The following is an 18,175-nucleotide window of genomic DNA, read 5'->3' on the forward strand; positions in this document are numbered from 1 at the left end:
GGTGTTACCATTTAGTGGTCAATTGTACGAAATATGTACTGTACTGTTCAATCTATTAAAACAAGTTTCAATCAACCAATCAATCTAAAGTCCTTATCAGGGTGTATTTTGTGGTGACATTAGTCACAGAGACATACCTTCTTATAACATAACAGTGCATAGCTGCGCGCACTGACTTATTTTGTGCACAAGGACGTGGTTTTACATGTTAATGCAATCATTTTTTGTGATTAATTGCATAAGTTAAACAGCCCTAAATTGAACTAAATACATTTAAAAAAATGTCATTAAGTGAAATATATATATATACTGCTAATGGCTAGTGCACAATTTTTTTATTTCACATTATTAAAAATATTGCGTATGAAAACTGAAAAATATTTTTTTTCTCGGTAAAATTCTGAACTATAAGATGCCACTCTTTACTTTGCTTTGAATCATGCGCCTTATAAAAAATTGCGGATAATTTATAGATTTTTTTTCCCTGACGGCCATAATGTTTTTTGTTTAATAGTTTTCATTAAACACAAGCAAACACACTGAAATTGTGTGTTATTGTTTGTGCTATGGCGCTATCTCTTGGACGAGTTCGCTCACTGCTGGTGTTGTGGGTTGAAAATGCACTTTATCGCTGCGTGGAAACATATTCTCATTTTTTATTTAGTGGGTGCAGTTTATACCCGAGCTCTCTGGAATAATTTAGTCATTTATTTATTTTTGTTTTTAATCACACTTTTGCAGATGCAGGTTTAAGAAAATACTTTTAAAAGTACTTGTGCTTTAAGGGTTTACAGTCTCAAACTGAGGAGGTGTTTGTTCAGCCTCTTCTTAAATACTGCTTGATGTGATGTCTCCAACAACCACAGGGGGAATGCTGTCCCATATTGTAATAGCATAGTGGAGAACGCTCCTGTCGAGGCCTTTAGTGTTTGACTTGAGGATTTTGGTAGTACCCTCCAGTTGATGCGACCTGAGATGTGGGCTGGGGGTAGCTGTGATTTAAGATCTGCAGCACAGCTGGGAGTGTGCATTTTATGAAGGGCAGTTATTGCTGCAACTGCTCGTCGATGACACAGCTTGCTGATGGGGATTGAATGACGAAATCACATTAATTTTTTGACTCAATGATATTAAAAATAGTACCTTCTTCATTTAACTGCATGTTTTTAATAATATATATGTGAGATAGGCTCCAATACCCCCCGCAACCCTAAAAGGGACAAGCAGTGGAAAATGGATGGATGGATGTATTTTTATATATTATACTGTATATCATGTGCATGTGCCTCACAATACGAAGGTCCTGAGTTCAAACCCAGGCTCGGGATCTTTCTGTGTGGAGTTTGCATGTTCTCCCCGTGACTACGTGGGTTTCCTCCGTGTACTCCGGCTTCCTCCCACTTCCAAAGACATGCACCTGGGGATAAGTTGATTGGCAACACTAAAGTGGCCCTAGTGTGTGAATGTGAGTGTGAATGTTGTCTGTCTATCTGTGTTAGCCCTGTGATGAGGTGGCGACTTGTCCAGGGGGTACGCCGCCTTCCGCCCGAATGCAGCTGAGATAGGCTCCACTGACCCCCCCGCAACCCTAAAAGGGACAAACGGTAGAAAACGGATAGATGGATGGATGGATGTATATCATTTTTACTCTAAATGACAGATATAACTTCTGTTTTAATATTTTTGATGTCTCTTAAATATTTTTTGTGAAGTTATAAGAACGTTTTACTGGTCAAAAAGACCATTAAGAAGACTAAGAGACAAGGTGGGAGGATTTTAAAGAAGAAAATGTATTTGTAAAGCTTTTTCTGTTTTTATCTTCATGGTAGAGTTAGGAGCCAAGATGGAGGCCTGCAGTGTTGACACTAGGTAGCCACGCCGTAAAATGAATGATTGCTATCCTTTGTCTTCACCTGAAGGCTGCACGGACCTCAAATTTGGGTGCAGGGAAAGAATTTGGAGCAGCGTGATTTACAGTCATGAGAAATCTGCTGCTTTTATCCCTCTCTGGTGTCTGAGCTCAAATTTGTCGGGCCAAAGAAACACAGCTAGAACTTTATTGTTTGTCTTTTGACTCTCTGTATATTCTGCTGTCTTTCACTTTCTAAATCTCTGCATTACAGCTTTAATTTCAGGCCAAACATATCTTTTGTGGACAAAAAAACAAAGGAAAATTCCAAGACAAAAGAGGGGGGAATCTGACTGCAATTGGCGAAGTTTAGTTGTATTTAATTGATTTATTTACAGACTACAGTACATAAAACAGAAATATTCGTCAGTTGCTAGAAACAATGGCTAATAAATATTTACAGCATCATCTTTACAAACACAAATGCCCCCTAGTGGCTGCGGGCATTTAAGAGACATTCATAAAGACCTCCGCCAAGGCATTGTTTGTTATTTAATGCCCCAAAATCGATCCAAAGTTCTTGGAAACACCCTTTACAAGCAAACTAAGCCTACATCTCAGCTCTGTATCATGATAATTTCTTATCTGAAAAACATTCTTTTTTTGTGTGGTCCTAATCCCCCTTGTAGGCCAGATTTAGTTTATTTTCATTGGCCATACTCATCTCGATGATTCAGGACAACTGTTAGTTTGCCATAACTGCAAGGTAGCCATATATCAGTGTCATGTAAACAGACTGATTTTATCTCAGTCAGATGAGGGAAAAATATTTTCTTGACCCTCATCCATCATGTTCCTCCTCGTTTGTTTACGTTCTGTTATTCTGTCTCCAAACATGCAGTCAATGCTTTCAAAGATGCGTGTATTGTGTCTCTTTAGGTTGCAGGGAGACAGTTTACCAGACAGAAGGTCCGCATCTGAACAAGCCGTACCTGACATCACATGTGAGTCACAGACCTTCCACTGAATTCCCTCTCATGCGTCTCATCTTTCTCATGCGTGCGTGTTGTGTCGTCTGTCACCAGCCCCACTGCCCGGGGCGGACATGGCAGCGGCGGGACGGTTGCAGCAGGAATGCGAGGCCACGTCTCAAGTTTTGGGTTCTGTAAGTGCACCGACTACATCACAGCATTAAGATCACTTTACAAGCCATCAATAACTGAGTTAGAATCCCTCATCTCACCCCCCTAAAAAACAACCACGTCAGGGTATTGTTAATTGAGTGAGAGCCAAGCGAAATGATCCCATCTTTTCTGCAATAAGTCATACGTTAATGATATCACTGCTGGGGCGACGTTTTACACAATAGGCCCGCATATTCTTGGGCCATGGGAGTACATGCACCTTTGTTGAAAAGCTCCAGGCATGTAAGTTACACTCAGGGGCCACAACATTAGGTACACATGCACAGTGCGAATAAATCTGTTCCAATGCCAAACATTTTCACATGTTTACTTTCCCTATTCCTGCAATAACCAGTAAATATTAAATTTTAATGACAGCATCACATTAAAGTTATTTTCACACATTTTTACTCTTTAAAGGGGATCTGTACTTTTCGAGGGAATTTGGTCCATCATTCACAATCTACATGTAGAACAGGGACACATATGTTGTTGTTTTTTTAATGGATCCTAACTTGTAAATAAACATTAGTGGCGCCAATTGGAGTTGCTCTATTCTGTCTATCAAGCGCTCTAAAAAAAAACTCCATTATCGTTTTATATACTGTACACGCTTTAAAGGCCTACTGAAATGAGATTTTCTTATTTAAATGGGGATAGCAGGTCCATTCTACGTGTCATACTTGATCATTTCGCGATATTACCATATTTTTGCTAAAAGGATTTAGTAGAGAACATACACGATAAAGTTTGCAACTTTTGGTCACTAACAGAAAAGCCCTGCCTTTACCGGAAGTCGCAGACGATGACGTCACCCGTTGATGGCTCCTCACATCCTCACATTGTTTTTAATGGGAGCCTCCAATAAAAAGAGCTATTCGGACCGAGAAAATTACCATTTTTGCCAATTAATTTGAGCGAGGATGAAAGACTCGTGTATGAGGATATTGATAGCGACGGACTAGAAAAAAATAAATAAATAAAAAAAAGTTTAAAAAAAAACACGATTGCTTTGGGACGGATTCAGATGTTTTTAGACACATTTACTAGGATAATTCTGGGAAATCCCTTATCTTTCTATTGTGTTGCTAGTGTTTTAGTGAGTTTAACAGTACCTGATAGTCGGAGTTGTGTGTCCACAGGTGTTTTGATGCCAGTGTCTCAGGGAAGTCGACGGCAGCTTTATGGACGGCGCAAGCACAGCTGATCTCCGGTAAGAAGCGACTTTTTACCACAATTTTCTCACCAAAACCTGCTGGTTGACATTCGGTCGGGATCCATGTTCGCTGTGATCCATAGTAAAGTTTCACCTCAGTGAATTTTAAACAAGGAATCACCGTGTGTTTGTGTGGCTAAAGGCTAAAGCTTCCCAACTCCATCTTTCTACTTTGACTTCTCCATTATTAATTGAACAAATTGCAAAAGATTCAGCAACACAGATCTCCAAAATACTGTGTAATTATGCAGTTAAAGCAGACGACTTTTAGCTGTGTGTGTGTGCAGCGCTCATATTTCCTAACAGTCCGTGACGTCACGCGTACACGTCATCATTACGCGACGTTTTCAAGAAGAAACTCCCAGGAAATTTAAAATTGCAATTTAATAACTAAAAAGGCCGTATTGGCATGTGTTGCAATGTTAATATTTCATCATTGATATATAAACTATCAGACTGCGTGGTGGGTAGTAGTGGGTTTCAGTAGGCCTTTAAGTATATATGTAATGGAATAACATGCACATTCTTAATAAAATTTAATGTTTCCATATTTTGCTCATTTTAAGCATACATATTAATTGCACAGAGGCATCACAATGTCCACTTTTTCTTTCAACAACAACACTACTATTCATGGCAGACCATAAGAGCCATCAAACACTACTTTCCAATATCTTATGTTTCTGAGCATGATTATAAGGAGGATGACCTAAAAAATTAAGAAGCTGTGTGCTAAACAGATCCAGCTTTAGTGAAACATTAAGCATCATGTTGCAGTATTGCTAAGTGCTGAATAAGAAATAGAAACTGCGAATGTAATAGAACAATTACTTACTGTACAAAATCTGCTCTCACTGGTATGCCTACTGATGGGATGTTCATATCTTCTTATTTAGATGAAGAATTTATCATTATCTTCTCGGATGTTAAAAAAGGTAACCGCAAACGAGCGTTTTTTGTGTGTGTGTGTTGTGTTTGGTATTTGTGTGTGTGTGCGTGCGTTTGTGCGGACTTGTCCCAAAAAAGCAAAGCACTCAAGAAAACTATAAGCACAGCAACATTTCTGTGCCACGCCATACATGCCTTTGCAGCATTTCCACTCTTGTATTAGATTGTACAGGTCTACCTAGGTCCGCGCGACTCACATGCTGCTAATCAAGGCCGTCGCCCTTCAGTTTAATTAACCCCTACAAAAAGCCAGTATTTCTCTCTTTTGTTTTATAATAGGCTGATCTAAGTGTTAGACAAAGCCTTTTATAGCAGTTTTAAACAATAATTTAAAAAAAGAGCCAGCCGAGACGTTACTCCGTGTGCGCAGCAGATGCAGAGAGGCTCCAGACTAACTGGGAGCAGACCGAAAAGCGTCATCGAATCAAAGCGCCAGTCGTCAGAAGTCTGGTTTGGACTTGGCCAGAATCCATCCAGAAATGAGAGCAATACTTTGATTCTTGCACTTCTAATGGCCACATTCTGTAGCTTGAATAGGTTATCACATGTTAGTAGGTTTGCTTACACACAAGGATGCAAACCATCTCCATGTCCTCTGGCCCTCCATAGTATGAGCGCTAATGTGTCCCACATAGAAAACGCAAGTGCAAAGGTCTTCTGTCACCTACTGCAGTGAATGTGGTAGTTCGGACTTTAATTGTGCGTGTAGGCCTCTTTTATTTTGAGTTTAACTGCTGTATAGGGAGTGTGGAAACCATAAAGTGGAGCAATGCCTAATGCGTAGCTATTTTTTAGTAGGGATGTCCCAAGCAACATTATTTTGGCCTCTGATTTTTTTGGCTTCAGATCTGATCAGATTTTGAGTCCTGTTCCAATACTTTGACAATAGATTATAGAAGTGAAAATGTTTCATAGCAAATAACTAAAGTCAACCCAATTACACATTTTTATAAAGCTTATCTTTTTACATTTAGATTTTGCTAGTATTTTGTATAAATCAATAACATATTGCAGTGGTTCTCAACCTTTTTTGAGTGATGTACCCCCTGGGAACATTTTTTTAATTAAAGTACCCCCTAATCAGAGCTAAGCATTTTTGGTTGAAAAAAAGAGATAAAGAAGTAAAATACAGCACTATGTCATCAGCTTCTGATTTATTAAATTGTATAACAGTGCAAAATAGTGCTCATTTATTGTGGTCTTTCTTGAACTATTTGGAAAAAAAGATATAAAAATAACTAAAAACTTGTTGAAAAATAAACAAGTGATTCAATTATAAATAAAGATTTCTACACATAGAAGTAATCATCAACTTAAAGTCCCCTCTTTGGGGATTGTAATAGAGATCCATCTGGATTCATCAACTTAATTCTAAACATTTCTTCACAAAAAAAGAAATCTTTAACATCATTTATGGAACATGTCCACAAAAAAATCTAGCTGTCAACACTGAATATTGCATTGTTGCATTTCTTTTCACAGTTTATGAACTTACATTCATATTTTGTGAAGTATTATTCAATAAATATATTTATAAAGGATTTTTGAATTGTTGCTATTCTTAGAATATTTAAAAAAAATCTCACGTACCCCTTAGCATACCTTCAAGTACCCCCAGGGGTACGCGTTCCCCCATTTGAGAACCACTGACATATTGGACGTATGGTTTCTAATGCTGCATATCATTTTTGTAACAAAATATAGTGACTAGTAGCGATGTTTATCGTTAAAATTGTATTTATCCATCCATCCAATTTCTACCGCTTGTCTTTTTTAGTCGATACCAGAAAAAAAAAAGTGAGTCAGTACTTATTGCATTATACTGTGAGGCTAGACACAACTATGAGCATGAGGGGTGTTGTGATACAACGTTTCCACTTCAGATACGATACTGATATCGGAGCTTTGTGTATTGGCCGATACCGCTATTGATCCTATACAATATCGGCACAAAACAGACGTTCTTTTATTATCTTGACAATATCAATATTCCGTATCGATATCGGTACTCTTGTCGGCACTACAGTATATGCAGTTGGTGTAAATAAAGATGTGTAAGAAATCATTTTCATTACCATTTTTATTCGCACAAGAGATTGTACGCCACCAACATCATGTAACATTTTGCAGCAGGGAAGTCTTTTACATCATATATAATATATATAAAATAAACCAATACAATAAATCAGCATGTTAGGTGGGTGTGCATTTAAGCAAGGTGATGAAATGACATCAGACGACGACTACAGTTTTGTCAGCGCATGCTATCTTGCTTCAGATCAACTTTAGGGATTATTATATTACTTCCATTTTAAAAAAAATTATGAGTATTAATGTTGACCAAATCCTACCTGTGCCTTTTTTTTATTAGATTAGATTAGATTAGATAGTACTTTATTTATTCCGTCAGGAGAGTTCCTTCAGGAAAATTAACATTTTCAGCACAATACCATTCAAGATCAGACAAACATTACAGGGAGACAGAACAGGATGGCTGACGAGTCTGCCGGGTCTGCCGGCTTCCAGCGCCCCTTACAAAAAAGGTGAGATACAGGTAAACAAGGGGTGGGGAGTGGGAGAAAAAAATAGAAGATTAAAATAAAATTAAAAAATGCGTCGCAGCGGCGCTTGTATGAAGAATGACAGCGTGTCATAATTACGAAGGTCAGCTAGTTAAAAAAATACAGATCAATTAAAGGCCTGCTGAAACCCACTACTACCGACCACGCAGTCTGATAGTTTATATATCAATGATGAAATATTAACACTGCAACACATGCCAATAAGGCCGGTTTAGTTTACTAATTTACAATATTTCAAATTTCCCGCGAAGTTTCCCGTTGAAAACGTCTCGGAATGATGACGCCTATGATGTCTTTGTGACGTTATTGGTTGGAGGGGACATATTAGCGCAGCACCACTTGCGGCTAAAAGTCGTCTCTTTTCATCGCGCAATTACACGGTATTTTGGATATCAGTGTTGCTGAATCTTTTGCAATTTGTTCAATTAATAATGGAGAAGTCAAAGTAGAAAGATGAAGGTGGGAAGCTTTAGCCTTTAACCACACAAACACACGGTGTTTCCTTGTTTAAAATTCCCGGAGGTGAAGCTTTACTATGGATCAAAGCGGTCAAGCGAACATGGTTCCCGACCAATTGTCAACCGTCAGGTTTTGGTGAGAAAATTGTGGTAAAAAGTCGCCTCATACTGGAGATCAGCGGAGCTTGCGCCGTCCATGCAGCTGCTGTGACTTCCCTCAGAGACTGGCGTCAACACACCTGTGGACACACCCCTCCGACTATCAGGTACTATTTAACTCACTAAAACACTAGCAAAACAATAGAAAGATAAGGGATTTCCCAGAATTATCATAGTAAATGTCTCTAAAAACATCTGAATTGCTCCTAATGCAATCGCCTTTTTTTTGTACTTTTTTTTTTTTTTTCTAGTCCTTCACTATCAATATCCTCATCCACGAATCTTTCGTCCTCGCTCAAATTAATGAGGAACTTGTCGCTTTCTCGGTCCGAATAGCTCTTGATGCTGGAGGCTCACATTATAAACAATGTGAGGATGTGCGGAGCCCTCACACCGGTGACGTCATCGTTTGCTACTTCAGGTAAAGGCAGGGCTTTTTTATTAGCGACCAAAAGTTGCGGACTTTATCGTGGATGTTCTCTACTAAATCCTTTCAGCAAAAATATGGTAATATCGCAAAATGATCAAGTATGACACATAGAATGGACCTGCTATCCCCGTTTGAATTAGAAAATCTCATTTCAGTAGGCCTTCAATCAATCAATCAATAAATGTTTATTTATATAGCCCTACATCACAAGTGTGTCAAAGGGCTGCACGAGCCACAATGACATCCTCGGTTCAGAGCCCACAAAAGGGCAAGGAAAAACTCACAATCCAGTGGGACGTCAATGTGAGTGACTATGAAAAAACCTTGGAGAGGAACGCAGATGTAGGTGACCCCCCGCCCCCACCCCTCTGGGGGAGACCAAATGGAATGGACGTCAAGTGGGTCTAACATAATATTGTGAAAGTCCAGTCCATAGTGGATCTAACATAATAGTGAGAGTCCAGTCTTTGGTTGGGCAAGCAGGAGACCATCCCGAGCGGAGACAGGTCAGCAGCGCAGCGATGTCCCCAACCGATGCACAGGCCTGGGTCCCGACTCTGCACAACCATCACTTCATCCATGGCCACCGGACCTGTGGGTGTGCGTAGTAGTATCACTAGTCATTCAGTGATAATGCTACTTGGAAGAAGCATAGTTTGTTTTCTGGATTAGTATCTTACACTCCCCCCTCCACTTTATCTCACACTGTGGATAGACAATGTTTCTATTGCAGCTTGTGCTCAAAATCAAGCCGTTGTTCTGCCAAGACATGCACCCTTCTGAAATTCATGAAACTCTGCATGTGTAACAAGAAATCCAGAAATGTAATTGTGTTTCCCTGAGCGTGCATCGCTTTTGAAGGAATCTTTTACATTAGTAAAATCTTTAGTCATGTAAATAAAGACTGGAACCCAGCTGCGCTAAGATCGGTCGGACTAGGAAGCTCCTCAGCCAATCACCGATCAGTTAAAAAAGGCCGATACCTGATGCGATCCAGGACATCTCTAGTATAAAATATTGGTATTAATTGTTTTTAAATAATTTTCTACCTTTATTGCTAAAAACTCCATTCTACATTTTTTGTTTTGAGAAAATGTTATATTGTTTGTTTAAAGAGTAATGTAGTATTAAAAACAAATATTTTTTAATAAGAACAATTTAAATATTAATCTAATAATTTTGAGCATGAAGACCACAGTAAAAAGTAAAAAATAAAAAAACCCACTTTTAATAGTTTTTAAAATGTTTATTTACCTGTATTTTTTATTGTTTTATTTTTCCCCCATTTTATATTTATTTAAAATTTTTGTTTTTTTTATTTAATTGAATTAGTATTGTTTTGTATTTGTATATTTGTATTTGAGTATTTGTACTCAACAAAAAAAAGTTGTTGTTTTTTTTCAATTAGAAGCATATTTTTATTAGTTACTTTTAAAATGTTTTTTTTTATTTGTTCCCAATGAAAAAAAATGCTTCATTTTTCTTAAATGTCTTTTTTAATTGCCTTGCTTTTGAATGACGCTAAGTTCAAAAGGTGTCCTCTATTATATGAGCACATTCAATCATGTGTTTGGAAGTGTAGCGTGCACATTTCCTCGATTTAGGCTGTGAATACTCGGCCGTGTTGGAAAGTAAATACTGTTAATGGTCATTATTATTAGTCTGGCAAGCTCCTTTCCTCTGCAAGTTTCTTTAAGGTGATAAATACCCCATAGACAAATATTTTCCGTAACTAAAAGCCTGACAAATGTATGCTTTTTATCTTTTTGGTGTTAAGTGATGTATTTTAATCTACATTGTTGCCTGACAGATGTAAATAAAGCTTGCCAGGGGAAACTGTTCATTTGCAAAGCAAAAGTGGGAAAAGGAGAGTGAGGCAATGCCTTGTGAATGATAGAAGGCAGACGTTGTCACGCTTTATGTTCAGTTTCCAGGGCAATTTGGCGATACACTGCGTGGCCTTTTTTAAATGTATTTTAAAGTTTGGCACTCGTTTACAATCCACAGAACCACAGCTCGACATGCATGCTGACTCAAGATGCCGTCATAGATTTGTAGGAGCTGTGTTTAAAACATACACAACGCCGTCCATACTGCTTACTGTGCGTGACGCAATGATTGACACATTGGCTTTAATTAAAAGAGTCGCTTTTGTATTGAAGCTGAATTTACTCCTATTACAAGATGACAATCTAGCTAGAGGAACATCAATACAGTAGGAATATTGACAAGAGGGAGAACCCTTCATGTCGCCCCCTCTTGTCACACGCAATGCCACACACGGAGAAGTCAAGAAATATCCCAAGTTAACGCAAAAGAACGGACAGAAACCGCATTAAATGCATTCTGAAGTACTTCATGTCTAATGCAGCAATAACAACAATGGAGTGCACTACTTGGCTCCAACCAGCAGAGGAGCTGTTGGTTCAGTCTCGATAAGATTACTGTCTGAAGAAGTCCAACATGACTTCTGTTTATGCTACAGCTCACACTTGGATGTAATCAGGCATGCAGAACATATACAGATTGATTAAGCCATTCCCTTAAAAGGGAACTGCACTTTAAAAAAGTGTTGTATGTCATTTTTAATCCTCATGTAAGACAAAACACATGTTTTTTTAATGCATTCTAACTAACGGTAGCAAATGTCAGATAACAATGGAGCCAATGAGAGTTGCTCTATTCTGCATACAAAGTGCTCTAAAAATATCCAAAAGCATCATTATTTAATATACATGCTGTAAGTATATATGTTATGTAATAACAGGCACATTCATAATAAAGAACATGTAATATTTACGTATTTTGCTCATTTTAAGCATACTGCGGCGCAATAATTTCACAAATCCATCACAACATTCGCTTTTCCTTTCAACAACAACACTACTACTCCATGGCAGACTTCCTGAGAGACAACAAAGACCACTTTGTGACAAATTGTGGTCCAAAACCTTATCATTTTGAGATCCAAATACCACGCGCTAAACAGCGTATTGCAATCTTTAAAATAACTTGTACCATTAGGGGGCGTGTTGCGTGTGAATACTAATATTGTGTGTACAATTAAAAAGTGGCGCAGACCACCTTATTTAAAGGAATTTTTTGCTTGTACAATCACCACGGAGACACTGAACGTCCATGTTATCATGAATATGCTGTGTTTTCAAACATGCTGCAGACATGTACTACTTTTTATGGGAATTTTATAAGCACTTTTTTTAATTTGTTTTTTTATCTTTATCTTTTTTTTTTACTGCTGAAGGTGCACGAGAGGGAGGCTGTGCTACTGTGCACAAGACACAAAAAATGCATATTGATTGATTGATTGATTGAAACTTTTATTAGTAGATTGCACAGTTCAGTACATATTCCGTACAATTGACCACTAAATGGTAACACCTGAAAAATCGATCGTCATTAAAAAAAATGCTGAAGGACACAAATGCATCAGTGGAATTTGTTTTAAACAGCCCCCCATCGAACTGCTATTATAAAAGAATATTGCTGAATAGACAATATGTGTAATTAATTTTTTGGGGATATTTCAAACATGTTGAGACACACATGTAGGACGGTGTCCATCCTCTGTCTTTGCAGCGCAAGCACCAATCCCTGTGTGCAACTGTCAGTTTGCACTTCCTTTTCACACGTGCTAAACCAAACGCTTTCAAAGTGTTGATGAGCGATGATGGATCACATTGTGTGTGCTGTATAATATATTTGCATTATGTCCTCTCAGTATTGCGGACGCTTTGATGATCAGCATATATTCTGCATATTAATGAAGACCGAGACGCAAAATGGATTGCATGCCTAATTCAGCTCACTTAAGAGACACAATCCACTTTGCACATGTAGATCAGTTTTACGTATGCTATCAAGTTCGCACGTGTTTTAGTACACGCAAACCTTTAGTAAATCAGGCCCAAAGCATCATGTAGCAGTATTGCTAAGTGCTGAACAAGAAATACAAACTATGGACGTATGAACTATGAACAACACCATTGACTGGACTCTCACTATTATGTTAGATCCACTATGGACTGCACTTTCACAGTATTATGTTAGACCCACTCGACGTCCATTGTATCCGTTCTCCCCAGGGCGGACGGGGGTCACCCATATCTGTGGTCCTCTCCAAGGTTTCTCATAGTCATCCTCATTGACGTCCCACTGGGTTGTGAGTTTTTCCTTGCTCTTTTGTGGGCTCTGAACCGAGGACGTCGTTTTGGCTTGTGCAGCCCTTTGAGGCACTTGTGAGTTAGGGCTATATAAATAAACATTGATTGATTGATTGATTGATTGATGAACATAAAAAAACAAGCACTTACTGTGCAATGGCTGCTCTCACTGAGATGCAGACTGATGGGATAGCTTTCCGTTTAGATGAAGAATTATTCAGAATCTTCATGCAGGTTTAAAAAAAAGTGCCGCAAATAAGGTTCTTTTTGTCGGGGTATAAGTTGAATGTCAAAGTTGACCAACTTCTTGGTTTATGGGCACATCCTCAATTATCAAGGTCAGAGGCATGATTCAGAATCTATAATTAACTTTCACCAGCTCAGAGGTGATGCAGCAGCTCACAGGCTCTATATGTCAATATATCAGCATAAGCAAGTTAGCGCTCTGTGATCACGCCGCCGCTGAAAATATCAGTCTGTGTTACCGCTTTTAATAACCGTTTTGCTAATACTTAGTTAATATTCAGATTATGACATTTAAATGGGGTAATGTTGGTATTTTTTGGATGTTTTTAGAGGGTTTTGTAGGCACAATAGAGTACTCTCCCATTACCTCCATTGTTAGCTATCGTTTGCTAGCGTTTTTTTACGACTTAAAACGCATTTGAAAAACATGTGTTCTTGTCTAACATAGAGATTGTAAATGTTAGGCAAGTAAAAGACAAGTATCGATCATTAACTGTAAATCAGTGACATTTTGACCTCGCTGCTGTAATTGTGTAACTGACAGCCTCCAAAGATAAATAAACTAAAGCTATAACATTTATCAAAACACTCATTTTTCCTACTGGCATGACTCCTTGAAATAAATACTCTGCTAGAGTTGATCCCAGGTTGGACGACTGCATGGTACTGCATGTATCTCATCAGAAGTTCAGGTTTAAACGTTGGCATCAGCGCTCTGCCTATTCTGTCTCTTATTAAAGGCTTTGAATGATGTAAGAACTGGGTTCCAGAAGCAGCAGCATGTATCTCATCACAACTTTTATTTCCTACCTGGGCTTGAAGCTCTCACGCGCACTTTCATCTATTGGCTCTAACTGACCCAAAGAATTTTAGGATTAGCGCTGGCTCACATACTCCAGCTCTTCCTGACAATTTCTTGGCAAAGCTAAATGAACTGTGCTGACCTGCATATAAGACGACTCGTTTTTGCGAGACTTCTGTCTTGGGAAATCATAATAACCCATTATATATTCATACCGATGCTTCCCACAGGATAGTCATCTAGTCGTGTTGGTGGGTTGATATAATCATTGAATTGCATAATTCTGGCCATGATGTATTTGCGAAAAGTTTTTGTCTTTTGTTGCTTCTTTTTGTCTGATTTTTTGTGTCACCACTCACAAATAATGATGTCTTAATCAAATAATATTTTTGACTTCCGTTATAATCCAATACTTTGAGTGAAAGGTTAAACACATGATATTTAAAGGCCTACTGAAACCCACTACTACCGACCACGCAGTCTGATAGTTTATATATCAATGATGAAATATTAACATTGCAACACATGCCAATACGGCCTTTTTAGTTTACTAAATTGCAATTTTAAATTTCCCGGGAGTTTTTTCTTGAAAACGTCGCGTAATGATGACGTGTAGGCTTGACGTCACGGGCTGTTAGGAAATATGAGCGCTGCGCACACACACAGCTAAAAGTCGTCTGCTTTAACCGCATAATTACACAGTATTTTGGAGATCTGTCTTGCTGAATCTTTTGCAATTTGTTCAATTAATATTGGAGAAGTCAAAGTAGAAAGATGGAGTTGGGAAGCTTTAGCCTTTAGCCACACAAACACACGGTGATTCCTTGTTTAAAATTCACGGAGGTGAAACTTTACTATGGATCACAGCGAACATGTCAACCAACAGGTTTCGGTGAGAAAATTGTGGTAAAAAGTCGCTTCTTACCGGAGATCAGCTGAGTTTGTGCCGCCCATAAAGCTGCCATCGACTTCCCTGAGACACTGCGCGTCAACACACTCGTAGACACACCCCTCCGACTATCAGGTACTGTTAAACTCACTAAAACACTAGCAACACAATAGAAAGATAAGGGATTTCCCAGAATTATCCTAGTAAATGTGTCTAAAAACATCTGAGTCCGTCTCAATGCAATCGCGTTTTTTTTTTTTCTAGTCCGTCGCTATCAATATCCTCAAACAAATTGTCGTATTCTCGGTCAGAATAGCTGTTTTTGTTGAAGGCTCCCATTCAAAACAATGTGAAGATGTGAGGAGCCATCAACATGTGACGTCATCGTCTGCGACTTCCGGTAGAGGCAGGGCTTTTCTGTTAGCTAGCAAAATTTGCGAACTTTATCGTGGATGTTCTCTACTAAATCCTTTCAGCAAAAATATGGCAATATCGCGAAATGATCAAGTATGACACATAGAATGAACCTGCTATCCCCGTTTAAATAAGAACATCTCATTTCAGTAGGCCTTTAAAGCTTAGCTTATTAAATTAAATTTTACAAAATGAAGTGGCGATTGCAGACAAGGTTCATTATAATATGTTTATGAGGGATGTGCAACTAGGTAGAGCCAAATTTGTTTGTGGCTAGCTGCCTGTTAACATTAAATTGAGTTAATAATAAATGTAGTACATGTGAAATATACCGAGTGACAATTAGGGAATCAATGAAATCAAAATAAGCACATAACATTTTATTGTACAATACAATCAAATGGTTATGAGTATGACCTGTCAGTCCTGGGTTAATCTATCTCTAGCATAGCTTGAGGTCAAATGTTTCATAGAAAATCATCTAAAGTTAAACAAAAACAATGTTAAACAATGTGAAAGCTCAGGTTAGCAAGTATTTTGCTTTTTTTTTCCAGCTTTTTTGAACATTTGCTCCCAAAAGAATAGGAGTATATAAGTCGAAAAGTGTTGTAAAAGTGTTGACAAATTCTATCAAAAATGTTAAGATTGTGTTTATTACTTTATTGCATGTTTTGCTGTTAGCTATTGATGTTTAACTTCTTGATACATGAGTAGGAATGACATTGTGCGTTACAACTTTGTCATTCACAACTAAAGTAAAGTGTTTTATTGGTTTCATGTTTTAATATTAACAGTTATTAACTTATTTTACCAATCAGAATGAAGAAGTTGATCAAGGTTTCATAATGTTTATAGTTTGACCCTGAAACAGATTATTTCTGCGGTGGAGATCGACTTTATTGGTTCCACCAGTGTGCATGTGTTTTTTATAATTCAGGCTTCAATCTTGTGCAGCGTGTGCGGGTGTTGTCTTTGCATGATAACAGCGTCAGATGTGGAGAGACAGCAGTCAGAGCCACATTTACTGCCGTCAGGCTTGTCTCCTAACACCCCGAGCCGCTTTAGGACGAGTCGGTGAAAAGAAAGCCAAAAAAAAAAAGAGCCGAAAGAACTGCTGACAGTCGAGCATCCCGCATTCACCAAACAATCTGCCCTGCGTGCTCCACACTTTCATCTCCGCTCGCTGCGGTTTCTTGTGTTTTTCTAAATCCCATAAAATAATAATAGCCTCCTTTTTTTTCTCGCCCTCAGCAGATACGGCTCAGATATTTCCAGTAATGGCTGAAAATTATATAAAAGGGGGTTAATTGAAGGGTTTCTCTCGCTTTCTTTTTAAAAATATCACTTTCTCTCTTTTCTGCTCCCCTCGCCCGCTAGCGTCAGCCTGTCTGGGAGGCTGATCTCAAGGCTGTGAGGGGTGGGAGCTCCATGGGCCTGCTGCTGGGAGACCCCCTCTTTTCCAAAGAGCTGGAGAACATGGGCAAGCAGCTGGCTGGTAGGCACCACTGTGTGTGGGTGTTTGTGTTTATGTGAGTGTGTGTGCTTCTTACACTGTGGTTTATATTCAATGCCTTCATTTTTTTGTACCTCCAGTTTGAGCTGTGTTTGCATCCAAGGTGATTAATGAAGCCAAGACCAAAGGTCAATCTGGTTTCATGTCGATGTGCTACCAGCAGGAACACTCTTAGTTTTTTGCTTCTGAACAATATCCAACACATAGTTGAGGACAAAGGGCCTTTTGGTTGGAACAGTCCTTGTCAGTGATCACATTTTCAGGAATAAATGACTGTAATGACAAAACTTTTTAACATTATCCTATTCATAGTAATTGAAGTAGGTTAAAGATCACAGATTAATACTAATTTCGTTTTTGGCTACCACGATTAGATGCGGGTGATCGTCGTCTGCATATGAAATCAAGCACTTTCACAGCCCCTGGCGGCATGAAAGCAACAGCGATTCCCCCGCATGTCAGAGGATATTGTGTATGTTGGCTGGCATTAACAAAGATTGCTGCAGCTTGTCGCTTTGTTTCTCTGCCCCGACATCCGTAAACACCAAAAGACTGCAACAGTTGTGGACGCCTATACGACACGCTTTTCTCTGCTTGTCCGCGCACTAGCAGGACTATCTGTGTCTACTATGCTGCATCTTTCTCTCATTAAGAGCCCCCAGTGTTGTCTTAAATTGTGAAGATCGCTGTGCGTGGGTATATCGCGTTTGTATTAAACTATGTCCACAGCTCCAGACAACCCAGTTTGTATGTCTGGTGTTATTGTGTATGTCAGTGTGTTATGCTGGTCATTTTTCCCATGGTCTGTGAACACATCGTGTTGACTAAGAATGAACAAGTGTTGTGTTTCTAGAAGTGAAGCACGTAGGCACACGTGTGTGCACGGAGGAAATAACTGTACGAATTGGGCCCGTGGCTAACATAAAATTGGCCATAAAAGCTAAAAAGAGCGTCAGACTTTGTTTTCTCCTGGACGCTACAATACATTATATTAATTTATTTTGTTAGGTGTGGTGGCTAATATGGAGCTGTACATTAGGGAGAAACCCTAAACATTGTCAAACCGGATGTATAGCGTAGCGCTTTCATTTTGAAGCTGTAAAAATGTGTGATTGGTTTGAGAAAGTGTCTTGATAAGTTTTAATATCGGATCAACTGTTTACAATGAAAAAGTCTCCTTTTGACTTCCTGCCTACTGTTGAGCTTTTATGTTGTCTTTCTACTAAAGCAGTCACAGTAACAATCTTAATTTTATGTTATCACTGCACCGTAATCTGAACACAGAAGTGAAGCACCGCCCACTG

General features: G+C 38.7%; 1 protein-coding gene across 1 annotated transcript in view; it reads left to right on the plus strand.

Annotated features, from left to right (window-relative positions):
- lg15h8orf34 (linkage group 15 C8orf34 homolog) overlaps nt 1–18,175 on the plus strand; it is a 99,462-nt gene that overhangs the window by 42,504 nt on the left and 38,783 nt on the right. The window contains exons 9-11 of the mRNA XM_061921854.1: nt 2,789–2,853; nt 2,935–3,014; nt 16,736–16,853. Coding sequence (XP_061777838.1) covers nt 2,789–2,853; nt 2,935–3,014; nt 16,736–16,853 — 263 coding nt within the window. The remainder of the gene's footprint in view (nt 1–2,788; nt 2,854–2,934; nt 3,015–16,735; nt 16,854–18,175) is intronic.

Source organism: Nerophis ophidion, linkage group LG15 (genome assembly GCF_033978795.1).
Source record: "Nerophis ophidion isolate RoL-2023_Sa linkage group LG15, RoL_Noph_v1.0, whole genome shotgun sequence".
NCBI lineage: Eukaryota > Metazoa > Chordata > Actinopteri > Syngnathiformes > Syngnathidae > Nerophis > Nerophis ophidion.